Here is a 27,960-nt window from a genome sequence, read left to right on the forward strand (position 1 = left end):
ATAAGAAATTCAAAATGACAGCTAACGAATGAAGGCTCGATCAAGGGGGAGAAGTAAGACATGACGAAAAAATGGATAAGGCATCGGGAAATAGAAATCTTGGTAGTCTTAACATTAAAGTAAATCTGCTGCTGTAGTCAACAATGTGCTTAAAGGATGCATATGAACAATACCATCAAATGTTGTGAAAATATTTCTTAATAACTACCAATCATTTCTGACTGTGGGGTTACCAAAATTGAAAAAAAAAAAGAAGCTACAAATAGAGAGCAATGAATCACAGATTCCGTGTCCTGTTTGAATCAAGGTTACGTGAAAGATGACAAATGTGTTAGAATTTCTAAAATGTTTATCTCCTTTGACTTTAGTTTGATGCATTGTAACAGCATCAATCTATGTCTGCCAAAGCTTCTTTTTGTAATTCAAATGCTCACCAAAAGAAATGATCGAAAAAAAGACCATAAACTTCACTGGAAATCTGATTTCGTCCAAAGACAATCGGTTTGTATCACTGAATAGTTTCATGACAAAAGGACAAAAGTGATTTCACCCTCTGTTTGAAACCAGAGCCTAGTCTGCTCTGATTGGTTAACCGCTTAGAGGTGCCCGCTCCTTATTCTATCACATACAATGTGTTTCAGCGCTAGCCAATAGACGCGCAAACGTTATGTAGTGATGTCATAAGATAAGATAAGATAATGGTAGAGGTACTTTTTCGATCCCAAGGCTGGGAAATATTTGCGTAGGAGCAGAATAAAACAAAACAAGGCATTGCACTTAATTAGAAATTAAAAGAGTAGAAATAAACAATTCTAAAAACATAAAACATCTCAAAATAGAAATAGGATAAACCAGCATTAGAGAGCAAAACAATAATATATACAGTTGAGTGCAAGGAGTCTTCATGTTAGTGAAATAAACAAAGGGGTCCAATGGAGGTGTATTAGAAAGGGGGGGAGTGTGCGGGAGAGAAACTCCCTCTGGAGGTAACTTTGGGATTTTAGCCTTTGCAGACCATTTACATGCACAGAAACCCATATAACACACTACAGCCTAAACAAAAATAAAGCAGAGCATCTCCAAACTAGATTGTGTATAGCCTATAGTTTGCTGGAAAACATATATCAAATAATTTAGCTTGGAGCATTTAGAGTCCAGTTTCTCGTGCAAAGAATGAAACAAATATGATCAGATTATACCCCTGGTACAGGAAGTCTGATATTATTGCTTTATCCGGTGATTCCTCAACAGTAGTTTAACATTATGTCATTTTGTAGATTCCAGAAGACAGAGCATCAACAGCCTTTGAGCTCAGGTTTCTTCTTCAAATGCATATTAAATCTATTACTGCATCATTGAACTGGTTCTTGTACTTCTGCCATGATGGTAGACATGATAGATGCACAACGATAAGATCAGGTTAGGCCTTCCAATCGCCATATTGCACTTTGTGAATGACTAATAACCATATCAGTCACAACCGGAGCAAAGCTTTGGACCATTTGGTTGACAAATGCAACGTCAAGATAATGACCCTAAGGGAAAAATGCACACAAACTATAAACTACCCAAAAGCGAGATATAGATCCTGTTGGAGAGACAAAATGAATCACATCAAGACAGGAAGAATACTTCATGTTAATAGTTCAACACTTTTGGGAAATACTGTATGTTTCATTCACCTCTTGGTAAGATGTAGTAGGAAAAACAACCAGGCATATAATGATGAAGTGTAAGGCTGAATCATGGGCCTAATAAGAGCCTATTTCCTTTTGAAACAGATCCAAATCACACGGTGGACACACAAGTTATGTTATCCTTTGGTTAAAATTGCAACAATCATGTCAAAACAAGCTGAGAAATGAGTTCCCAAGAAGTTATATTCACTTAAACGCCCCCTCAAGTTAGAAAAACAACTTGGCAACAGGGTCCTTGTGAAATGTGTCTAGTTTCCCTGGTGGTGTCCAACAGGAAACTCTCTAGCTGAGCTCTGTTTGTCATATTGATAAAGTAACAGTGGGGGCAGTAACTTGGTATGGGGTGAAAATCCACCACTGGCAGAACAAGGCTTCTCACCATTGAACACCATCTAAATGCGAAAGAAATAACGGGAGGAGATCTTGCAGCAGGTTGCGGTCCCATATCTCCACAATCTGGGAGCTATCTCTATCCTTCGAGATGACAATGCCTGCCCCCACTGAGATGAGGTTATCACAGCCTATACCTTCACAATGTGGGAGAAGAGTGGGAGAAAAGATCTTGCGAACCGCCCAGATGTCAACCAATCGTGGGATCAGTTTTCCTGAATAAATGAGATTCTGAGCATCAGCTTCTGCAAAAAAGAACAATAGCTACTATAGCATCCAGGTAGGAGAGTGGTTCATTGTGGTGTACATACACTGAGTTTAGTTTTTGCAAGCATGGTTAATTTAATATTAGCCAAGCAGTTGGATTTAAAACATGAAAGCTAATATACTTGTTGTTTGTTCTAGGTTTACTTACTTTTACTGTGCCATGCCTGATTTAGAAACACCTGGTGTTGTTGCATCATGCTTACATAAACTGCACACTCTAATTGTGCATGTATAAATTTGGTTGTCCTAACAAGCTGACAAGACATTTCCCTGACATTGTGTGTTCGCAAGATTTACATAACTAAAGGGATAGGATTCTCTCTCTGTTAATCCTGTTTAAGAGGATAACTCCATTATGACAAATTTTCTTTTTTAACCTAAAGCTCTTTACTAAAAAGTGCCTGAACATGACAAACCGTGCTCTAGTTTCAACGGAGGTCTGTTTCAATTCTGTGCCTCGGTCTGAAAAGACGGAGTAGAATTTTTCTCTAAATCTGAACCACAGGTGATCATCATGTTTAAGATTTTCCGTCCTAAAATATATTGATGAATATCTGTTGGAGTGAAGAGAGGATAACAAGTTGGATTTAACAATTTGAAGTCCAATTTGATACTTCATGTTAGGGCCTTTCATTTCATTTGCACATTTTAATCATGCTCTAAATCAGTAAGTGAATTTTTAAATGAATTACACAGTCTGCTCACAACTTCTCCATGGGTCCATTTGGATTCTGAATTAAATTTGATGAATGCAACTGAAGCTAACAGCGCCCAAGTTATTATCTGCACCTCTGCAGAGATTAAACTCTTCATATACAGGCACTATGCATTCCCTGTCAGCCCACATCCTGGTGTTTATTAAAAACAAAGCGGATTTGAGGGGCTGTTGCATTCAGTTAGCGTTCGAATAGCCTAGCCGAGTATCTACACAGCTGTCTGCCAAGTTTAACTTAGGTGCTGTGTGGGAACAGACACGCTTCCAGCCAGACTGGATATTACTTCTAATTAACATGAGCGATTGAACCCAGTGCCTCACAGTAATGGTTTAGAAATGAAAATGATGATCCAATTTTCCACAAGCTTAACTGCTTTCAGGAAACCCCAGCGAAGATGTCAAGGTAGTGCTGCACCCTTAACTTTGATATTCAGCACTGTGTGTGAATTTAAGTAGAGCTGACGCAACCAATAAGGGACTCAAAGTTTATAGAAAATTACGAAAGAATGAGAAAGACTTCAACTTTTCGGTGGTTTCCGGTAAATGTCACTTTCTTTTGTGATTACGTGTCTTATCTGGGCAACACGTTTTATCTCACATTTTTACGATGTCTTCTCTTGTTACCTTTACCTGTCTGCTGAAGCATGAATGCCAAAAAATGTCTTTCCAAAAAGTTCACTTCCTCAAAAATGCTAGGGGGAATCTGAGGGCATGATGCAAAATAGTTCAACTCAGATTTCCAGTCTCACTTTTAAAACCCCAGAAATAATTGTTTTCACAAAATATGAAGGCTTCTAACAAAATGCCAGTGGCAAGGACCAGGGTAAATAAACCGTGGGGATGTTGATTCTTTCGTATTTGACAGGCAAACTTGATGATTTCCTATGTTTATTTGAGATGTGAGGGTCTAAAGGAAAAAGGGTGTAGTATGTACAAACTCTAAAGCCCCCTGAGACAAATGTACAATTTGTCACATTGGGTTATTTAGATACATTTGATACAATAACTCTCTTTTAGGGTTTTGCTGAACAAATACACAGAAATCAGTAAAATAATAAAGGGCTCAAGTAGCAATCTTTACTGCTTAAGATATATCTCTATATATATATATATATGTGTGTGTATGTATGTATGTATATATATATACACATACACAAACATACACACGCACTTACACACACACACACACACACACCAATAAATTCGAAAATTGTGGAAAAGTTCATTTATTTCATTCAGTCAATTAAAATGTGCTGATCGCCTTTCACTGCACGTCGCATTGATGCAGTAATTCATGCCAAATGAGGCCCAACCAAGTACTGAGTGCATACATATGAACATCCTTTTCAGAAGGCCAACATTTCTGTATTACAAATCGTTTTTTTTATTGGTTTTATGTGATATTCTAATTTTCTGAGATACTGATTTTGGGTTTTTTATTAGCTGTAAGCCGTAGTCATCAAGATTAAGACAGATAAAGCCATGAAATGTTTCACATTGTGTGATGAATCTATATAATATATGAGTTTTGTTTTTTTAATCGACTTGATGAAATAAATGAAGTTTTCCACGATATTGTGATTTATTGAGATGCACCTATACACACACACACACACACACACACATACACACACACACACACACACAGAACAAATTGAGACCATCTCTACATGTATGGCAGCCATTCGAGTGTCCGTTGAATTCCAACACAGAGAAAAAATTGTCAGCAGTTTATAGAATACAATTTAAAAAAGTACTTTAACTCAACATACCTATAAATAATAATTCTGAAGTGGTCTCTTATTTTTTTCCCGCGGCGCTATATATATATATATTCATAACAGCTACTCAAAATTGACTAATTTAATACTTGTGTGACATTGTTTAAGATCAGAAAGACCTCCTCCTTCTTGACTTAATTAACGTCATATATTGATTCAGAGAGGACGCATGCTCAACTATATTCTCCCTGGTGCACGCTCCAAATTAATCAAGAGCACACTGCTTTAATGTCACAACACTGCACTCGCACTGAGCTCCATGGGGACTAGATGGGCATGAGGCCATGAGGTTTGAAGAACCACCGGTGGAGAGCGAAATTAAAAATACTCTGCATATAAAAGTGATATTTCTAAGAGCAAACACACAGTCATGTCGTATCAAAGATGTTTTAATAGCATGATTTGTGAAGTATGTCACTGACAAAAAACATGTATGTTCAAACAACCACTATGACAGCAATAAATAGAAATGTGCAGCATGTTACAGTAGTCACTAAAAGATTACTTTGTGGACATCAGCCAACGTGGGAAACGTGTGTTAAGTAAGCAAACAAAGCACAACTGTAACAAATTGTTTTTTAACAACAAATATTTATACTAAACAACAAACAAAAGACACGAGGGCGTTTGTGTATAAGATGCTGTCGCCAAATGCAAGCTATGAGAATTCAAAAGGAAAACACAATTTCCACTTTTGTTTTTTAAGAGTCATTTAATGGCATTTCAAACGGCTTTAGAAAACCAAGCACATTCTTTGAATATGTTTACCTAATGAATATGACCATGTCTTGCTGTTTTCACATGACAGTCTTCTGCTTTATTAGATCTTTGAGATGGCGGTCAGCAAGGAGCCGGTCAGCACGACACAGGATGCCAAGGAGAAGATTAAAGAATTGACTAATCCCTGAGAAAGAAAGAAAAAGGAACTATTGAACAAAATACATTATTGAAAGTTAAAAAGCTGTTCACCAGTAAACCTTCATTTGGAGGACGTCATGTTCTCCTTGGTAAACTAGTATGCAGTATACTAAATCATTTACAACCAGATTGAACATATTGCTTACCCTAATCTCTTTGAACACCAAGGATCCCCAAAGAGCTGCAACCAGACCGCATCCCTGCAGAGTAAAACAAATGAATTAGTGTAATTGTCTTGTCGTTTCAATGTGTGAAGCAATAATGTCAATATAACAGTACGAGGAATACAAGATGCAGGATGTCCCATGCCACCAGAAAAAAAAAGACCAACAGGTTTATCCATCTTACATTAAGTCTGGCTAAACTGCACCCAAAAATGCCACAAAAAAAATACCTGTTGAATGTTAGATGACCCGCCACCTTTCGCTTAATGACACTCGTATTAAAAAGACAATTCCTCTTAAGGTTGGCAAAGTAAAAGTCAAATAAAATGTGTGGATTGCCATTGAATTTCACTGGCCGGTCATGATCTTCTGGGAAATTAATGTTTCTTTTTAAAATTCTGCACATTTTATATGCTTCCTTGCAAAAGCACCACAGGGGTAATATCCCAATCAGAGACAGACATCTCAGAAATCTGAAAAAATAAACCATGCACGGCTCGATACCAGCAATTAGTTGAACCTATTTGTCATGCATGGTCTGCAGCGGGACATCTGGACAGTTTAATGAATGTAAGACTATTGAGGGAATCTGACGTGTCAAACCTAACTGAAACATCCGCAAGACTGATGTCAATTGTCCCAGTGTTTTTCCTTCCATCATTGACAGATATAATTGAAGATTCATACTACTGTTTGTCAGGTGGTGGCAAACAGAAAGTATTTCAATTACCCAGCCAATTCAGCTGTCAGGACATGGTGTACTTACTGCGGTGACAATAGGATAGGTAATGACAGCACTCAGGTAGTTATTGGCTAGGAACCAGCAGTATGTGGCCAAAGCCCACATTATTCCACACAAAAGACCTGAAGAGCAAAAAGGAGACGAGTGTATTTGTGTCTTTGATTCAAATACAGTACATAGCGCGTACATTCAAGTGACATAACACAGGAAAAGATGTTCCACATTCTACATTGAATAACTTTTATACTGTTTGCACAGAATTAAAGCAACATTATGCAAGATTCTGCATTTCATTTTAGTTAGTACCACTTCAGTTTCAGAGGTGAATTATTTTAATACAGTTTGCTGTCCCTTTAGAAAAGGAGTCAAGGCAAAGCAGCCCGAAGCCATCACAGGGGAAAACAGAAAAAATGTTCCTCCATAAATTACCATCCAGCTTCACCAAAATTATCTCATGCGATAATGCGTTTGGGGGGCAGAGGGGCAATTACAGAGGCAGCATTCTCTCCATTAAAAGTTAGCGTAGCAGCCAAACTGTTTTGATTTGAATTAGCTGATGAATTATACTATACTGTGGCCAACACCCCTAGCTTTTAGTCTTCATGAATATGGACATGAGAATGTTCTTTTGGGAGTATTTCATGCGAATAGTTTTTAGTTGTCAGAAGAGGTGAAAGAATCCAGCGCTTGACAAGCAAACAACATCATTTGTCGAAATGTCAACCAATATTCTTTTATATTCCCTTGAGAATCACTCGCATAAATCCTTCTCTTATCAAGTCAAATCTGTCTGCAACCTCTTTATTTTCTTAGTAATCGCCTTTTTTTATTGAAACAAGAACAAGATAAGTCCAAACTGTAGAATACACAAATGATTCACAGTGAAAAGAACAACCTCTCACTGCACAGGCAGGTTTTTTAAAGATAATAACTCAAGTCAAAGATAAAATGTAATCATGGTTGGCCGGATATTATGTGTCGTTTTCTATGGGATGCTTTACGTTTGAAACTACTAGTATTACAGACAATTTGGGGTTCATTGGAGTCATCGAAGCCTTCTTTATCTTAAAAAGGGTGAACAACTTTTTTCTTTATAAAAATACAAGCGGCCCATTATTCACTTTTTTTTCTTCTCATCTCACATGTAATAATCTGGTCAATATTCAGTTTAACTGTACCATTTTTTGGTTCTGTACCATTACCCAACATTTGTTACCTCAAATAACCACACAATGTGTCACTGTCAGGAATCTTAAGTTTACTAAGTGAAAGGATAAGGGGTCTCTTTAGGGAAAAGGTTGGGAAACACTGATCCAAAACACATGACCTCAATGCCTTTAGGGTAAGAATATCAATAAGAGAAAAACATACTAGGTTAAGGTCCCATGAATGAGCGCAATAGATTTTACAGTTGCATACAATGATCAAAGCAGTTGCAACTTTGGTAATGCCACAAAACACAGAGTGATAAAGAGTGTGTTACCTGGCAGAATGACTCTGGAGTAGACTCTGGGCCGGTTTTTCATGGCAGCACAGTAGATGGCAAAGTACACTGTGCTTGTAGCAAAAATACCAGAGCTCACCGAGTGCATATAGTCGAGGTCTGTTGAGAAGATAAGAATTGACAGGTACATTATTCCTTTTTACTCCCTATAGGTTTGCAATGAAGACATCAATTTCCCCTTCCTTTTAGAGTCAGTACAGCCAATATCAAAGTTAGAGCTACTTTAAAGCAGCATAAAAAAGGGAAGGTGTCCTTTTTTTACTAATCCTTGAGTTACCGCACTGAAACTGACTTTAGGGACTCTCAGCAAGCTGGATGTTAAACCTGGTACGCTGGAGGATCAGGTGTTATTTATAGCATAATGGTGACATATGATCTTTAACCCTAGAGGAAGGAAATGTTAGTCCATTTCCCCGTTAAGTAAGACGTATCGACAGTAGCTTATAAAAGGAAAAAAAAAAAGAGAGGTAAAAGTGAAGGCTGTTATCAAACACTCAACCCATACCATAGACACTGGCTCCGTGGAACATGCTGTCCCGGCATGATGAATGGTTCTGGATGTAGAGGATGGGAGAATAGAAGGACCCGTACAGCAGGCCCGCCACAACAGCCAGCAAGAAGCCTCTAATGAAGAGTGAAACTCAGAAACTGCAGGATGGATGGATTTCAAACCTCCACTGACGTATGGTAAAATACGAAGTGGCACTTAGCATGGCCTTTTCTAGCATTTCCAAGTGGACACACAAGCTTTTTCTAGTGTCTATTGCCATTAATTTTGCTTTTTACCATTTGATTGCCTAATTGCATTGAAAGTTGTATTCCAGCTGGCTTGTTTTATTTTTGCAAACCACCTACTAAAATGTAATGTCTTATTTGGGAAATGATTTGAGTCATGACTGAATAAAAAAGGTGTACTGAATGTTATCTCGCAAAAAGTCTGACAAGGGACAAATCGGGTTACATTTAACACCAAGCCTGCCAGCAGTTGTAAACAGAGAATAAGTCCTCTGGTGAAAGCCTGGGGTTTAATTAAAAAAAAAAAAAAAGTTCTTTGTTGTTTCCTAAATTAACATTTCTAATTATAAATGTAAAGTTTGCTTTGCTTCTGCAATATTTGTGCTCACTGACTGAACTAACCGAGCTTACATGAAACGCCTGGTCTTTGTTCCGATGAGGTCTATCCAGAACGTGGAGGAATTCGGACAATAACTGCTCGAATTTATTCTCTGTAGAAAGTGACAGAATCCTTGTATGAGGTTGTGTTGTACTTCAAAACCACCAAAACACATATAGCATGTCAAAGTCATCACAACAGGGATGGATTGTCCTTCAGATTATTGAACTTGATTCCACTTCGATGTGAGAAATGGCTTTTCTAAATAAGGTGAGGCTGAAAATAAACCAACAGCAAATCGATGCCCTTACCCTGTCAAGAAGTAATGGAATGGATTCAGTGATTGGATGCAATTCCACATTTGTTTTCACACAGAAAAAGATAAGGCCACTGTAACAAAGCAACAAAAAGATAATAATCACATCAGTCATCTGACATCCAAAACATAACTCGATATTAGACAGTGATGTCTTTCGTTCTTGTTGCAGCTATATAATTATCATACTGGCTGAAAGGTGGGATACTTTCTAATTCAAATATTACCTGAGAAGACACATCCCAGCTCCACAATAATTTAATATTGGCCTGGAAACATCCTGTGGAGTAATCCCAAACAAGCCAAACCTGGGAAGAAAAGCCATTCAGATACTCACTTTGTTTTGAACAAATTGACAAATTAAAAAGTCCCCTGCGGTGAAATCTATGCAACATGACCCAACCATTGTTTTCAAACTCTTCTATCCCAGAATGACCTTATAATATAAAGTTACTTAATGTACAGTTAACTAAAGAAAGGAAATGTATTTCCCATTCTGAGTGGAGGAACATAACTCTGACTCACCGTGAAGTGCCCCAGCCCATCAACAAACTGCAAGAGCCCCAAATCAAAGTCCCAAGGCCGAGGCCAATCGTTTTCACAATTGGAACAACTGTTATATTGCCTGTGGATGACATGGAGGAGCAACCAAGTAAGCATCATGCATGACACATACAGGTAGTACGTAACGTGTGGCTGTCATCAATAAAGCGAGGAGGGGAGAATGCACTGCAAAAGGTTTTAGGCAATCCAAACTAGGAATACATTGGAAGATTTTTTTTCCCAGTTTCATGCACAGTGGAATGCTTGATCGCCAAAAGGCTTAATAAAAAAACGCCTCAAAATGAATTGCAAGGCTTTAAGCCAGATGTACAGGCCACAGCTCAGGGACTTGGCCTGGAAACCAAAGGGTCTCCAGTTCAAGTCCCAATCTGGCCAAAAAATATGAAGGGTTGAGTGGTAGCTAGATACCAGCCGATCACCACCTGGAAACGCCATGTTGTCCTTAAACACGGAACCGGACCCCCAAGTGCTCTTGGGTGGCAGAAAATTGACAGCCCCTTCGCTCTGCTCTACGACCTCTTCAATAGTGCATGTCTATCAGACCTGTTGGTGCTAGTGTGTCTGTATTTCAGTGTGTATGTCAGTAATAGTAAAAACCAGAGTGAAGAACTGAATTTCCCCTTGAGGATAAATAGAAGATACTAGCTGAATCCCGATAACCAACAAAACATTGGTCTAACTGGCCTCCCTAACAGCAACAGATTCAATGTCATCGTTTTAAAATTGACTTCTAAAATGAAATAGCGTGTGCTAGGTTCATCCACACTTGAAGGTGACTTGCTCCAGTGACACAAATGCATTCAATCTCATGAAAAACAAGACAAATTATTGAGGTTCGCTTTTACCTGTAACCCAGAGGATACCTCCAAGCATTGCAAAAGGATGGAATTTGGGCGAGTCAAGCATTATGTCTCCAACAATGGATACAGCCCAGATCGCTGAACAGTACACCCACTGAAAAAACATACCTGTAAACAAAACAGGCAGATTCAATTACAGGCATGCAACAAACAAAAGAAACTTGCATTTTGCTGGAAATGGTCTTCCTTATACTGAAATATTAAAGAAAAGAAAGAGCTGTATGCTTACCATCTCCAGTCTCTATTCTTTTCAGAGGAACATAATTGCTTCCGTACAATAGCACAGCAACCACATTTGCAGCTAATCCATAGGAAAAGTGAGTCGAGTTGGTAATTTTAAACTTCATCAAGTCGCCTGCTACTGCATTTTCACCATCTGGAAAACGTTTAAAGCAAAGCAAACACCAAAGATGTTTGTTTTCAGACAAGATGCCATCATCAGGCTCCTGAACATTAATCACAAACGATTCACTCACCTTGTTCAGCAGCATGTTCAGTACTGTTACAGCTCACCATCAGCAATGTGGTAAACAATAAAAGCAAAGGCGGGCATTTTGATTCAAGCATGTTAAAAGTAAAAGTTGTTTTCTGTGTTAAAACAGCAAGTGTCCCTGTGTGTGTGTGAGTGTGTGTGTGTGTGCAGTGAGGAGTAAAGCTCAGCCAGGTGCTGCCAATTACTCAATCATTCAATCTAACTCACAGGCTGCAGTGGACGCATGACCACAGGGAGTCAAATACTGCAGCACAGGTGGGGAAAAAGTCTTCTGAGATGTGTTAGTGGCTCTGGTAAAACATAAGATGTGCTGAATCATAGACATGTTTCTACTTTACTTAAATTATACGTTTCAAATATTTATTGAGAACGCTGCAGCCAGGATTTTAAAGCGAAACAACAAAAAGAGATTTCCCTTCCACTGGACTCACTGTACTGGTTAGCAGCATCGATTTCCTGGGGCTTGAAGTCCTTTTGTTGATCTACAAAGCCTTACAAAAATATTGCCCCTTTCATATATCAGAGAGTGACTGCCTCTCATTTTACAACCCTTCAACAACACTTAGATCCTCCACTTCCTTTCTTTTAAAAGTTCCAGAAGAAATCTGGAAAGGCTGCTTTCTGTTTAGGCTTTTTGCCGTAAACGGTGGAACAGCCTCCCCTTGCATCTGAAAACAGCAAAGTATTTAATTAAAGTCCTATCTTTTTCATTTGGGTTGAATTCAGACGTATCATAGTTCATATTTGGTCCCTACTCTTTCTATTTATTTTGTACTCATTTTAAGTAATTGTCAAGGCTTTTCTGTACCTCGTCTTACTCTGTTATATTTTGGGCTGCATTAACGGAGCCATACAAATAAAGTTATTATTATTAATAGTAAAAAAGGATCACATGTTGGTGGGAAGTAACTAAGTATATTCACTCAAACACTTGATTATTAAAATCAGCTTTTATTTTATGCAACATTTCAAAGGAAAAAATTGTAGGCTGACATTTTAGGCCATAATATTACAGTGGTTTGATAACCGTAGTTGCTATAGTTAAGGATCCAGATGAATGATACAACAATGAATCAATGACATTTCACAATATATTAATATGCAACTATACTTTTAGCTTCCCAGCACAACAATATATCAAGCAGGCTAGATCAGGTGAGGTTGACCTTTGCACTTTCAACATTATTTGTGTCCACCAAAATGTAAATGGATGGTTTTCTGTTGAAACATTGTACACTGAGGTATAGTTGACCTTGACAATGTGTTCTTCTTCAACATCTGCACATTTAAAGCATCTTTTCCTTTCTGAGGAAGACAGCTCTTATCTACATCATCTACAATACGAGTTTATATAGGCCACAGAACAATAGCTCTATATTTAGCCATTTTATTTTCGGCTTCAGGAAATCCTTTTAATGGGCCCCTGCGTCCAGCTCCTTCCACAGGAGGATATAGTTGTTTCCTGCTGCTAACTGTTTTTACTCTTCACATGTATTGCAATTGTAGTTCAATTGTATTGTGTCTGGAGGATGTGACTGTGCCCTCAGTCAATTAAAGATTAAGGACCTGGACCAGCAGAGGTCGCCTAAAACGCATGGATACAGGCCTATAATGGAATGGTTTTAGGTCTGTATTTGAATAATCCCCCTTAACTCTAACGTTTATATATACATTTTGTCATGAATTATATTTTTGCACAAATTGCTAGGATAGCTCTTCTATTCATTGAATGTGTGTGGATTAAAAATGTATGGGAGGATATCCAAAACATAGACATGTCAACTTTTTATAACCTGGATACTTCGGCAGAACACAAGAAATAACTTTGTCCGCGGTAATTCAACGAACTTCTGCAGCATATGTAGGATGATGCAGGCAACACGAGCTACATAAATAAGATCCAAGTATGATTTCAGTTCTTTGAATTTATCATTTCGGATTAAAGCTATATCTGAACGTAGAAATAGGTTAACACAAACTTTTAGTGTCCTCATGTTGGGTCAGAGGGTGGTTTCCCAGCCCTGTCCATCCCACGCAGTTGCCTGCATGCATTACGTTCCCACAAATCCTCCTTTCCAAAATGAGTTTCGGAAGTTGTGCGCTCCTCCCTGGTTTGAGTTTGGCTCAAAAAAAGACACTCAACCATAATAATATCATAAGTTCTAATGGGGAAGTCTCGCTTTCACTGGCTGCGTTTCCCTTTCCTAAGACAGAGCAGCAGCTACCGGAGGTGCCCTCTTTCCAACAGGAGTTTAATAATTGCTAGCGTGTGTGTTATTTATTTATTGTTGGTGATTTCACAAGCTGGATACTCGAAGCAGCACCGGGGCAGGAGGACTGATAAAGACAAGTACCGACACACCCGTGGATTGTATAATTTGGATATTAGTGATGCTCAATCAGACTATGTGGAGACCGGTGCGAACTCTGTGCTCCCGACACGGTCCAACGTGGTCTACATCACGCTAAAGACTAAGCGACTGAAACCTGCTAATATTCGGGGAACAATCAGACCAAAACTGAGGAAAAAAGTGAAAAGGATTACGGAGGCTAAATCAGCTTTTAAGGAGAACAAACGTGGCACTGTGGAGCGGGACGTGGGCCAAATTCAGCGAAACTTTCCACATAAGAATACCTTGGGAGAAACCAAGGATGTTCATTATAAATCTTTGGATATAATCCCTACATATCATCCAGATGCACAGGCAGACTCTCCCCTTAGTTCTATCCGAATTTACAGCCAGAGGGCACCGCCATGGCTCAGCCCTCAGGACGTGAAAGCCATGCGCTTTCTGGCGGATGCCAAAATGTTGCGCGTCAAAGAAGCTTATCATGGAGATTATACGTCACTTTTAATATTTGAGGGCGAGACAAGCGTTTCAATGGGCAACAAAAGAGACACACAAGGGAACAATGTATGTGGAGGGCAGTGTGGAGTGATCAGCAACCCCGTGGACACCACCGAGGTGTTCGCTTTCCATCTCGACAGGGTGCTGGGGCTCAATAGGACCTTACCAGCTGTCAGCAGAAAGTTCAGCTTTTTACACGGTATGTCAACAGGAGAAAGGACAACGAATCTTTTAATCTGACCCAATCTGGATAACACTTGGTGTAGAGCACTTTTAAAACCAAGCTAATTCATGTGATTACTTCATCTAACTTGTCCTATTTTTCGTCATGTCTTATATAACTATAACCTCAGTCAACGTTGTATTCCTTTCAGTGTAGGATACTCTGGGTTATTATTGCACCTTTCACATCAAAACACAAAACCTTTCTATGACAAAAAGACCAAAAACATAAATAAAAAAATACCCCTACAGATAAAATCTATGACAAATACATTTGTTTTCTGGAGGTAAAGCCATTACAAAACACACTCATCATACAAGCCTTTTAAATGTTTGTGGACAAGTACATGTCACGTACACATTTAATGAAAGGTCAGTTCACACATGTGCTATGAAGTGAAGGTCTAGTGGAGGAAAAGATGTGCTGAGGATCTGTGCCATGTGCTTTAGTCACTGAAACTCTGACACTCGGAATGTAGGACAACACGAGTCCGGACTATTTCCTTAGAGGCTAGACTGAAAGCAGGGCCGGTACAGACCAAAACGTATCCACATATTTGAACCTAATACGGGTCAGGGAAGGTATACATTCAAACTTCTCAAACATTTTGAGAATGTCAGCTCACTATAATGAGCTCTTGGGGGCATATAGCAGGCGACAGCAGTGGTCCAACTTTGTTTCTCATCCACACTTCTGTTATTCCATCTGTGAATATACTGTGTGACCGTCTGAAACATCTGCAAGGGAAAACATATTTAGTTTTTTGCACTTCTCCTTAATGGTTGGTTGTTTCGTGATTTCAAATGAATGATGTGCAACATGAAAGTATATATTTATTGAGCTGCATAATACCACTTTTGATTTGCTTTATTAAACAGGGTAGCATAACGAGGTTTCGCTGTGCAGGTGTTTATGTGTTAACCACCGACAAAGCATTTGCATTGCTCAGTAAGCTTTTCCTGGGTAAAAATAGGTCCACAAAAACTCACTGAACAGTTGCTGAAATGTGACCATATAATCCTTTTATCCTCACTCTGTAGATGGCCAGCCATGTCCAGTGTTGTTATGGGATGCATCTCTCTACCCAGAAGGCTTTGCTGCAGGCAGGTCCACCGTGAGGATGACGTGGGGGGAGTACCAGAGTTCCTTGAAACAGAAGTGTTGGCATAAAAACATCAGCCCGAAGCCTGACTCCGGCTGCTCCACGGTGCATCACTATGAGTGGAGTAAACTGGCTCTGTTTGACTTCTTATTACAGGTAACACAAGCCGTAAGACAACAATGCAAAATCCACATAACTCTTAATGTGAAAAAGAAATATCTGCATCTGTCTTTACTTCGGTTTGCTTTTGTGCAATTGTGGTCCAAGCATTATTAACAATCCCAAAAATGCTTCCTAAATGACTTTTCTAAACCTTTTTTGGACTGAAAAGAAGTGTTGTTTCCTGTGTGGAAAGCCTTGATCACTGATAAGGTTTTTGGTATTAATACAACATCTCTTGAGAGTTATTTAACATTCATTGCATGAACATTAAAGAGCAAAACTAGCAGAGTGAGGAAATGAAGAAATACAACTTTCAAATATATTACTTTATTGCTATTAAGTCTGGCATTAAGGTCATAGTTCCACTGCTTTGACAATTTATCTTTATTCTTTATTCAAGTTCCTGATGAATTAATGTTTAAACGGTCGAGATACATTTACCCTGTGCAGTTAAGAAGAACAGACTTGGCACATAATAAATCTCATGAAAGACGCAAGTCATCTGAAAAGAGTGAAAATACATTGGTTTCTTTGATATTGAACAACTCTAACAAATTTCATTTCATAGAAATAAACTTTCTTGTCGTTAACAGACCCTGACAGGCTGCTTACTGCTGAATACAGATGCCAAAACTAAACTCAACTTTGCAACTGAGAAAACCGAAAATGTATCTTTAAAGTTAGTGTACCTTCGTCTAAATGATGTTCCTTTCTTAAACCACAGAGAAGCGACTGCAATGCTTTTTTTGTGTTTGATTTTTACATTTATAAATGAAATACAAGATGATCAATTTTAAATGTCTTTTTTTTCAAGCATATTCTGTGTGTTTTCCCACGTTTTATAGTTAAACACTAAACCGCAGCCTATAGGTTAAAACATTGGTCTTAAATACACTTATAATATGCTTCTCACCTTTAATTCTTGCAATGACTTAACCTAAATATAATCTCACATACAAGCTTACTGAGAGCATAGATAAAGACTAAAGGTGTCACATGTTGAACTTTTGGGCCCCTGCATGTAAAGCCAATGCTTAGACCTCTTAGTTACCATTGCTGTGAAACTTATTTGAATGAATGTGCACTTTTAGCAACATATCAAGCACAAAGCAAATTTGATATGCTTCACTGGCTTACTTTGTCACCCAATAACCCAAAAAATAAACAAAAACCCTGTATTTTCATTAGCTGAGACAGAAATTAGTTACATTACAATTTAAAGATACTGTATATGGACCTACATTCATCTATTTTTAGGGGCTTGTTGATTGACGGGTAAAGAGTATCGTGGATAATCACACTTCATGTCTTGGCAGATGCTCATTGACTTAACAAGTCCCAAGTGAAACCAATGATTGACATCTGAGATGCTCCATCCTTGGTTTAATTTAGACATTGGTAGCATCTCCTGAGACTTCTGCCAATCAAATGCTTTAGAAATTAAGTGATTGACAGATGGTTTGAAGCCTCCATTGAGACGATGGGTCACCTGTCCTTGTCCAGGGAACAGGAGTAACGTAGGAGGAATTGCTGTCTTATAGGCTTAAGAAAAGTTCTTGAAAAAAGCACCACCATAAACAACCGGCTGGATAGGTTTAGTTTTCTCAATATACAAATATTATCTTTGTGAGATCATTTTAAATACTTGTAAGGGCATCTTGTTCCTCATGGATTTGCCAAAAGTGTGTGAGCGTGTGTAAATGTTAGTTGCTTCAAGTGGAACTTTGTATGGCAGGCTCATTATGAATGTGGGTGAATGCTGACTTGTATACATGTATGTGAAAGCACTTTGAGGTGCCTTAGAGATTGGATAAGCGCTATGTTAATGCAGTGTATTTATTATTTACCATGCAAACAAAAATGTTTAAGGCAAGAAAAGCGAGATGAAAACAAATGAATGAATCAATCCCCACCGAGAGCATCATGTTCTTTTTTGATTTTTCAGATTCACAACCGTCTTGATAAGAGCTGCTGTGGGTTCAGGCCCAGACAGGAGGATGTGTGTGTGGAACTGGGCCTCCATGCTGACTGTAGGGACCAGAAACACATACAGCTGACAAACATCATCCACAGGGGACACGACCCCAGACACCTGGTGTTCACCAACAACAAGGGCTTCTTCGACCGCAATGAGGACAACCTGGACTTCAGGCTCCTGGAAGGAATCAAAGAGTAAGTATGGATCACAAAAACTGTGATAAATGGGGCGAAGCCTGCGAGCTAGTTCAGGCAGTCAACTCGAGCACCAATGATACAATCGAACATAACGCCCTTTGTCACTCTTGCAACCAACCAAACATAGTCTCCTAAATGTGCCGCTCTATTTAAACTGTTGGATCTGCCTACCTCTGCCTCGCTAATGCTGCTTCCGCCGCTGCTGTTTCTACGCTGCTGCGTTCACGTTGGAGATGCTCGCCTGCCCCACCACCATCCCAGCTTCCCCCCCAGCTTCCACCTGTAGGCTTGGGGGATAGTTATCTAATCATCACTCAATGTTCCATGTTAATATGCGGAGTGATGAGGCCTGAGCGTAGACGCCAAACTCAAACTATACTGCTTCTAATAAACATATCAATGAAACACGGGAGTTGTCAGACTGAAATACTGATAGTGGTATGATTAAGATATATAAACAGATTCAATTTCACTCAGAATGTGTTGTTCCTTAAAATATCAGTAACAACTTTTGTCAGATGTATCAATCTTCTTCTAATTTAAAACTAATAATAATCAGATTTGATAATCTGAAAAGAATGTGTTTAATGTTTGCCAGGCCTGTTCAGAAACTTATTTTTGGTTGCAATCACAAAGCACAAAGCGAATTGTTCCAACAGCACAATGACATTTTGAACAATTAAATCCTGTTTTTAATTAAAAATTTGAAACTGTCTCGGTATAATTACTATTTCGCAGATGGCTCATCACAGTAAATGTGTATTTTTGGCCTAAATGTAAGGGCCATAATAATGTGTTCTCTCTTTTTGGATGTATAATTATCTGTTTGAAAACCTAAATGTAGTCAAAAGCCAGTCAAAAGTCTCCCAGTCATCTTCAAAGTCTACATTTTGAAAGCTTAATTCCCTCTTCATGTCATTTTAGCTATACAAACATTGATCGTGGGCCGAACTCCGATCTATCTCTGACTCAAATAACAAACAGCACGTTAGTTCATTAACACCAGTCCACCACTCGTAGTAAGTACCCTACGTAGGTCAGCTCCAAGCCGGCTGCTGCACAGCTTCACATGCTACACAATCTCATTTTCAATCTCTGCAGGTATTTCATTTAGGAGTGGAGCCTTTTACTGAGCCGATTTGCAAGATGTGCAAATAGCATACAAATTCCAGAACTAAGAATCTGTTGCTACTGGCAATACTCACAGGCAGAGGTCCAATGTCACAATGACTTTTGATCATTTCCAGCAATTAAAAAAACTAAGCAAGTTCCATAAAACATGAATAATTACTGTTTAAAGAGAAACATTTGTTTTGGCATTTAATATCTCTATCCAAAACTTTGCTACCAAATGCTGCTCATTGCCGACATGTGTGGGCGTTAGCTAGCTTACATGACTCATCGTTACCAATAGGCTAACGCCAGCACCAACTACACACAGTTAAGCCTTGCAAGTAATGAGAAATGAATTGTGTCAATCAATGGCTAGGATGAGTTCAATGCACAGAAGCCCCCTATAGTAGTAGGCTGATAAGTCGGCTGATGCTAATTATTGATTGTTTTGAAGGTGTGATCCCTCTAGGCTACGTTTGTGAATCCAGTGTTGTTATTGGTACATTATACTTCCCTCACAATAGCCTTGTTATTTGTATTGCAGCTTTTTCCACTTTCACAGAATATGTTGTCATTCATTTAACAATTCCCCAAAAATATTTCTCCCCCAAACTTCAAATGCAAACTCCCGTCCTTAGACCTTATCAGAGATGTTCTTACCTGCTGAGTTGCTTTGCACATGAAGGGAAACCGTAGAGAAGAAAGATAAAATGTCCTAGGCGTTATAACATTTGTCCTATTTGTTTTTTGCTTGTTCTTCCCCTTAAACTTTTATTGTTTTCTGCACTTTTGCCTCTTGTTAAAGTTGTCTTCTTTATGTTGCATTTTAAAAAACCCAGATAAAGTTGCATACATTTCCAATACCATGTTCATTTGTATCTTTTATGAGCATGTTGGTAATGGCACTTTTATTCATAAAAACAGGGCACCTAGCATCACCACTGAACTAATGCGATTATTTTCTGCTCCCAGCCAAGAGAAGCTGTTACTCAGAGATATCTGCCTGAAACTCTAATTTAATTGAACTCTTCCTGACTCACTTTATGTCTTTCTAGGCTCCCTGAGCAGGCGGTGTCTGTACTGAAGAGCAAGAGGCTGAGGGAGAAGCTCCTCCAATCTCTATTTCTTGATCAGACATACTGGGAGAGCCAGGGGGGCCGGCAGGGCATCGACAAGCTGATCGATGTAATTGAGAGGCGGGCCAAGGTCCTCCTCACCTACATCAACGCTCATGGGATCAATGTCATAACAATGAATGTGTGATGAGAGTCACTTCAGTCTAGTGGCCAAATTAAAGCGGCACATAATAACGACTTGAACCCTGTGACTCCACTGGGTTCACAGAATATCCTTTTACCAGACACTGAAATTATTTCCACTTATATTTTATTAAGTACCTTTGAAAAACACAAGTTCATATTTAAACATAACTCTTTAATATCCCCTTAAATATAAGAGCTTAAAAGCATAATGGTGCCCTCCTCAGCAGACCGTTTTTCTCAGGACCATATCATTTCCCCGTTAAATATTGGATTATTGACAGGTTTTATCCATATGTTTTTGTAAAAATGATTTTTCTCATACCGCTAGTGAAGGAATTGTTCTAAATCTAGACTTTGCTTTCCAAATAGCATATGTTGTGTTGTTGATAACTGTTTACCAGAAAGTCATTCAAGTAATTTGTTGTTACGAAACCTGTACTTTTCTTACTAAGAAAGGCTTTCATTTCCATAGCTGACATGCAATTTGATCCTATCGTCTTGTGTTTCACTATTAGTTCTTTCAAGTCTTTGATTCCCTCTGACCTGGAGCCAAGAACACTTATGTCATTATTTACAGGATATAGTGTAAGAGTAATTTGCATTGTGTATGAATGAAATGAACTAAATTGTATATTATTTTCTTCTCCTTGCGTCAAGTGTGTTGCAGGAATTTAAATGTTGATTAAGCCTCTTATCGCATAGCTAACAAGCTGCAAGCCTAATCCAGTAACTGATTGGGGTTTTTCACTGAAAAAAGATGGCCATTTTAATGAGTAATTCAATGTTGTGTACAGTCTTAATATATAACACAATACAGCAACCCGTCATAAAGATTGGACATTGTAAACTTAGCATTGACTGATCTCTGAAGAACTTTAAGTGAAGTCGAATGTTGTTATTTTTTTATATGCACTATTAAGTTCCTTTTAAAGCTGTAACCATTTTCACTGTATTTATTTATTAATGGTTGAAGATATTCAAACATCAGATAGTCAATGAAAGCATTTATTTGTAATACATCTGCTGAATAATAAAATCATTTTTTGAGAAAAAGAAGCACATTTTGATTTGTCATTCATTATGAGTTTTGACTTAACATTTTCTTTTCAGCTTTATTGAATTTTGACGTTGATTTTAGCAGCATTTGATTCAAATTAGTGTGGGAGTCAGAGACAGGCGTGCAAATGAATTTGAATCTCTTTTGTTGTGATGTTTTCTCATAATTGTCCTAAATTAGATAGCCACCATTCAAAAGCTAACTTTAAAAATGCATTAGGAAATATATGTTCTCACGTCTATGCAGAATGTGTCAAAGGATGGTCAGAAATAGTCTGTGCCTCTGAAATCTGAGCCAGAGCGTGGTGTCTACTTCTCATGCTGTCGTAAACAGCGTGCTTTGGGCTCTCAGGGCTGGACGTGGCTTTGTGGGTTATTTTCTGGTGTCTGTGCAGGGCATGTTTTTTTAACCCCTCGTCACCTGCATAAGTGCGTCAGTGGGGTCCATGCCTTTGTATGTTTGTGTTAGAAAGACCCTTCTAGTTCCCAGAGTGCTCTGCAGCGGATCTTATTTTCATATTCTCACACAATAACACACACACACGGACAATAGGAGACCTCTGATTTTTTAGCAATAATATGTAAAGGCCATACTCAAATAAATCAGGAACCGGATCTTCCATAACAGTTTCCCCTATATCCGTGCTTTTAGTCAGTGAAACTTGATTGTGTCATGTTCTGCAAGTCAAAATGCTTAACTCCAAACATGCCTAAAGTAGCAGCTACTTAGTCAGTCAACTCAGGCACTCAGCTTACTAAATGCATATAGATGGAGTAAAGATTGGTCCTTTTTCAGCGAGATGCATTATGGATGCATTCAAGCTGAAATCCATAAAATCTGAATATATGGAAGTCTCTCCACATTTATGGAGAGGAGGCTGATGTTCAGACTACTGCAAAGATGGCAGTCCAAAACTGAAAATCGTTCAGTTTTATATGATTGGCATTTCTGCCATTTTTGCATGAAAATGACTTCATACAATAGTCCAATAGTCAATTACTTATTGCAGCTTTAACAGATATGAAGCATGCACGCTTCAGCTCATTGTGTTACAGTATATTGAGTTGGCATCTGCAGATCTATTGGGTAAGTGAAAGTCAGACCATAAAAATCTGAACCTAAAATATGTACTGAAGAACAGCACATTGGATCCTTGCGGAGAGCTTGATGATAAGATTGACGCCCCCCTTATCTCTGTATGGTTAATATAAATCTGTAGCCAGCAGTTGGCTAGCTTAGCTTAGCATAAAGCATGAACAGGGAAACAGCTAGCTTTGCTCTGTTTCAAAGTAACAAAATCGGCCCCGGATCAACATTAAACTCATTAATTCACACGTTAAATCTCTTCGGTTTTATCCGTACAAAAACAGTTGGAGATGTCAGGAAGTTAGTAGTGTTTGTAGGATAGTCTAAATGCTATCCATTTATGCAGCGCTATGCTCATTATCATACTTACATACAGAACACTTTGGATTCACCCTGCTGATTCTGTAAAGTGATCTAGGTTAAATCGCAATTAGCAAAAGCACGAAATGACACTTGATCTTGAACAAACTGAAAAATGAATAGTGAAATATATGTTTAAAGTTTGAAAAGAGTAACACATTTGTTACCTTGAGGCTTATGTGCCTTAGGGAAAATGCAGTGTTTGTAAATCGTATGTCCTCAGGCATGTCTTTCAAATTTAAATACCCTGAGAGACACTTCTGTTAAGCAGGGTTTAGCTTCAGCTCTTTGAGACATAAACTGGTAATTTGAATCATGTTTGCCAACGTTTTACAACATCACAAGGTTTTTGCTAAAACTAAATATATATATAACTATGCTTTTAAAATATATTCCTTTATGACAGGCCTGACATGTTCAGTCTTGTTCACATTGATGATTTCTCTCTTACACTGTGTGCTTTTCTTCTGCTCTCTTTCACACCAACAATTTAACACCTTCATTGTTCTTGTTTCAAAAGAGTGTACAACTTGCGAGGAGATTTTGTTTGTCAGGCTACATGATGAGAATAGTTTGAGACAGTTCATGTTAGATATACCCAGCTGGAAGTGGCTTGGCCAAACTCCAAACATCATCCAAACAGAGGAGTGCTTTATTCTCGTGACCTCAACTGCGTGCTGATAATCACTCTGGTTTACCATGATGTCACTTTTCCCATTCCCTGCCCTCTAGAGTTTGCCACTGACCTTCATGAACCCTGTCTAAAGAAAAATGCCACGCAGCAGTACTGGTCAAAGTAATGTATATTTTGACATTTATTCATCCAAGTTCTGAACTGGTGAAGAACTTGAGACACAAGCAAAGTCTTGAACTCTCTCTTTAGTAGAGAACATGAAACAGGAAGTGCAGACAGTACACCAAGGATACTTTACTTGGTTTTACAAAAGTGACAACTTAATAAACAGCATTGATATTAATATGTATCTGTTTAAATACCCAGGGGTATGCTCCTTTATCACTTTTTATTTTTTTTATAGACAACCTTCATTAGTCTTTCACTTTCTTTAATGCACTCTTGCACTCCATTTCCATTCAAATTACCCTAACAAACTCCCATCGTGAATCAATTATTTGGACTGTGATTTAGAGACAGTCGGGGGCAACCAAGCTCCCTACAGGTTTTAACTTGAGTCTCATCATCACACACCATGTTGCTAAATCATGATGCTTCCAGGGATTCAGTGCTCTTTTGAACACACGTTGGCTTATCTCAATATATTGGACTGGAAACAGTGGGGATCAGTTAGCTTTGTTCTGCTGAAAGATAACAAAATCCACCTACAGTACAAGCACCTTTAATGCTCCCAATCCGACACACTATATATTCACGAAAGTTTAAGAGTAAAAGCAACTTTGTGAGGCCATGTGCACAGCGAGGTATTTCCCCCCATGCTAAGCTGCTAACTGGCTGCTGGCAGATAAGACAGAAGTATCAAGTTTCTCATCAAACTCTTGGCAAGACATGTTCTTCTCCAAAATGTCAAACTATTTCTTTAATATGGGTCACATTCTGATATTTGTCTCACACTGACAAAAACTAATAATGGAATTTTAAAAGAAAAACACTGATAAGATATGTGTGCATTGACATTTTGCACAGAGTAGCCTGCGGTTTTTAAAAGGCCTTTATATAAATTATATTGGACCATTTAGTCTTGAAGCACTTGACAGATTACAGTGGATTCACTGCCAAGATTCTCGTTGTTTCAACATCACAGCATCTGGGTGGCCACTGTCAGAACTAATAGTTTGCATGGGAAGATACCAAAAAACCTGTAAACGTATTCTCTCTGTGTGTTGTTAACAGACAAACCACCATTAAACTGTCCTGCCACAATGAAGTTGGAATTTCTCTTTGCACTGATGAGGATTTGAGAGGAGAAATTTAAAGAATGTCAACATGTGTCAGATGCAGTCATGTCAAAGCTTGTTTGTTCCTAAACAGCCACATCTTTCTGTGCGAGAAGATTTATGGAGTCAGGGCACACAATGAATGATGTCTTTTTCGGTGACTTTTTCCTGCCTGTAGACATTTCTTTTGCAGGCCTGGTGTGCTGCCACGACCGTTTTATCGTATCCCCTTTTTGTGAAAGAAATAAAGCATCCTGAGGGAATTCAACTCACTGGCGGAAAATATCTGCGAATATCACCTCTCGCTCTTTGTCTATGTTACACCGGATTAAATATGTATGTGAAAAGTGAAGTTTAATAGCTAGGACTCATTTTTTCATCTATGGTTGAAGGTGCAAAAACATCTTTCCTCAATGACGTGAGCTGCATGTTTCATCACATCCGAGCACATCCATCTCCATGTTTTCTGTCTGTACTTTCCCCCCCTGTTCTGTAGGTCAGGAGTTGGGTCAGTGGCTGAGCATTCTCCCTAGAGATGGTTCTAATTCAGTGAGCTGCTCAAGGACATGTGAGCAAGAAATCTGAGGTCATAGGAGATCAATCCATGTGTCAGTTGCAAGGCAGCCTCTCCAACCAACCACATCTCTACCCTGCTTTTATTAAGCTGCTGCAAAGGGAGCATTTACGGGAGTGAATTCCCTTTCACATCTATGATAACAGCAATACCTCAATAAAGATCAATGTGTTAGAAGTTGAAAGCAATTAAATAAAACCCTAGCCAGAGATGAAGAATAAAATACCATAGCATGTTTCTATGGTCAGATAAGAACCTTCTGAAGTTAACGACATCTGAGGCCGTGGCGCTAGATTAAAGGGATGAGCGCACATACTGAACAGGGTGTGAGGCATCTCCATGGAGTGGCATCCCAAACATCTGCTGCGGGAGATATGTGGGGCAATCAAACAGTTGTGGGCTGAATATGTCACATTCTATATTTAGAGATCTTGTGATGAGAGAGGTGTGTCATGTTAGAGCATGCAGCAAACTGTGAATGAAACCATTAAGGATGATGGTTGACATGATTCAAGACGTTTACTGCTAATGTGCCACATGATGGGAAAATGATTTTACGTCATTGTTGATGTTTGATTTCTATGCAGGACACAACCAAAAGCCATTGTTCCATATTTCATCTAATTGAGTAACAGGTCGATGCTAAAAGGTTTATTTTGTTTCACAATTTAAGTTCTTGAATGACTGTGAACAGAATGACTATTGCCCTTTGTAACATTTTCGTTGAGCAGAATTTCATGAGCATGTGATGTCCACTCAGATTTCTCCAAATAAGAAAATGTGGATTTACGCTGTCTGAAGTTTATAATAGTCACATTAATCACCCTGCAGACTCAGCCGGTGCATGTCCAGCGACCGCCTGCCCATAAGTCATCCGTAGTGGAAAGCATACCTGCAAACATATGAGGACCCAGAGGAGAGGAACACACAACCCTTACAGTCCAACACAAGCCACTTTGTTACCCAGAAAGTATGCTTCTCTATTAAACTGACACAAGCATGTGCAGTCACTGGCTGAAGGTGCGAACAGCCTGAAGAGAGAGGCTCCAAACATTCCTCTACTACCCCATTCCTGACTCGTCTCTCTGAGGTCAAACTGTCCCAGCAGCAGTACTTTGAACTTGACTGGGCCTCACTCCTGAGCTGTACAGAGATCCTATGTGACAGAGAAGGTATTTACTGTATATTCTACACCAGGGATAGGAAATCAAGGCATGCCTTCGAAGCACACGAGTATCTAAGCTTTCAGTCTGTCCAAAGACCATAGCAGGGAATATCAGGGGCTACAATCTCCTCTCTGGCTGGGAGATTCTTTCAGGATAAAAGCCTGTTTTCTGAGACCCTATTTTGCACGTGACTGCCACCAATGATGATACTGTACATATGTATTTGATGTGGCAAAGGATTAAGATAGTTTATTGCAGTGATGATTGCACAACACCGCTGCAGCTTGTGTGCATTCTATCTACTCTCGTTTTGAAATTAAACAAATTAAATTGTTGCTTTAGAAAACGTAACATTAGTCGCTTACCGTGCAAGTAACTTTGATGCAAGGTATCAACCTGTGATAAGTGTCCAATTCAACAAGGAAGGAGAAATATGAAGGTGGATTTGCCTCAATATTATTTGTGTGAGCAGATCCACAATCTGATTATCTAGAACATAAAAAAGTACATTTAAAGAATATATCTTGCAAAAGTAATGAATATATTTTTCAACAATTGTACTTTTGGTCAGGGTTTCGAGGAAATACTGTATTTTATTCATGTGGAAAATATATACAGTGCTCTGTGCTTTGACTGCAGTAGCTTGTTTTCGAACACTACTCTCCAACAGTTACAGCAACACATTTAGGCTAGTCTTTATGATGAAGATGCTGCACAGAGAACTTTGTCCTTGGTAGGAGCAGAGACTACTTTAGAACTGAAAACACCATAAACCTAATTTTGCCCGACTCCATTAGAGTGTATAAAGGTGCACTGCGGAAACGACTCGACTGTTTTTAAAGAAAGTGTAACTGATTGAAGAATGTGGAATGTATTATCAGTAGGTTTTGGAAATACAAACCGAGTTACAGGGAAGGAAGGTGACAGAGTTCAGCAAGTATTTTCCAAAGTTTGGGCTGTTTTCAGAGACAGAAAGGAAGACGAGTCTCAAAGGGAGAAATAAACCATTAGTACTTCTATTCTTCAGGTCACTGTCTCTAAAACCCTAAGCTGTTTCTCTCCTATGATCCTTATTTTACTGTTGATTGTTGGATATACATTCACAGGTTGGAACATTTTATTTTGAAACTTTAGCAGCTGGTTTTTCGGATCACTCTGTGAAAACCTCTATATTACATTCATTGCTATGACTCACATCATAATTTACATTTAAATAGTTTGATGTTTTGTTCTTGAACCTGGAAATAGAAGTGAAAAGAAAAGGTCCTTCTACTGTTTCTTCTTCTCTATTCGTTTTTTAGCCAATTCTTATTATTTTTTATTCAGCACTTGCAAATGAATGAGGACAAAAAGCTCATACTGCTCAACTTCATAAAACATAAAACTAATAACCAA

At 38.7% G+C, this 27,960-nt stretch overlaps 2 protein-coding genes across 2 annotated transcripts; one reads left to right on the forward strand and one right to left on the reverse strand.

The window, feature by feature from the left end:
* Positions 1-5,542: 5,542 nt before the first annotated feature.
* tmem144b (transmembrane protein 144b) lies at positions 5,543-11,748 on the reverse strand. The gene is made up of 12 exons (XM_063877115.1): positions 11,509-11,748; positions 11,262-11,408; positions 11,018-11,140; positions 10,134-10,233; positions 9,836-9,916; positions 9,604-9,682; positions 9,325-9,404; positions 8,684-8,802; positions 8,158-8,277; positions 6,699-6,796; positions 5,915-5,968; positions 5,543-5,754 (listed from the first exon to the last, which is right to left on the reverse strand). The coding sequence occupies exons 1-12, from the start codon at positions 11,597-11,599 to the stop codon at positions 5,671-5,673; spliced, it is 1,176 nt and encodes a 391-aa protein (XP_063733185.1). The 5' UTR covers positions 11,600-11,748; the 3' UTR covers positions 5,543-5,670.
* A 1,873-nt stretch (positions 11,749-13,621) lies between these two features.
* On the forward strand, positions 13,622-21,434 carry gask1b (golgi associated kinase 1B). The gene is made up of 4 exons (XM_063877114.1): positions 13,622-14,573; positions 15,638-15,855; positions 17,807-18,033; positions 20,205-21,434. Exons 1-4 carry the CDS (start codon positions 13,691-13,693, stop codon positions 20,410-20,412), a joined length of 1,536 nt encoding a protein of 511 aa, XP_063733184.1. The 5' UTR covers positions 13,622-13,690; the 3' UTR covers positions 20,413-21,434.
* The last annotated feature ends 6,526 nt before the right edge of the window (positions 21,435-27,960 follow it).

This window comes from Eleginops maclovinus, chromosome 23 (assembly GCF_036324505.1).
Source record: "Eleginops maclovinus isolate JMC-PN-2008 ecotype Puerto Natales chromosome 23, JC_Emac_rtc_rv5, whole genome shotgun sequence".
NCBI lineage: Eukaryota > Metazoa > Chordata > Actinopteri > Perciformes > Eleginopidae > Eleginops > Eleginops maclovinus.

Bases quoted from the DNA above. Each gene is read 5' to 3' on its own strand.
- tmem144b (XM_063877115.1), bottom strand. From the start codon at position 11,599: ATGCTTGAATCAAAATGCCCGCCTTTGCTTTTATTGTTTACCACATTG. The intron at 11,141-11,261 runs GTAAGCATACAG...TTTTGTTTACAG, and splicing joins AAGAATAGAGACTGGAGATG to GTATGTTTTTTCAGTGGGTG. The intron at 5,969-6,698 runs GTAAGTACACCA...TTTACTCTGCAG, and splicing joins CCTATCCTATTGTCACCGCA to GGATGCGGTCTGGTTGCAGC.
- gask1b (XM_063877114.1), top strand. From the start codon at position 13,691: ATGGGGAAGTCTCGCTTTCACTGGCTGCGTTTCCCTTTCCTAAGACAG. The intron at 14,574-15,637 runs GTATGTCAACAG...CTCACTCTGTAG, and splicing joins AAAGTTCAGCTTTTTACACG to ATGGCCAGCCATGTCCAGTG. The intron at 18,034-20,204 runs GTAAGTATGGAT...ATGTCTTTCTAG, and splicing joins CTCCTGGAAGGAATCAAAGA to GCTCCCTGAGCAGGCGGTGT.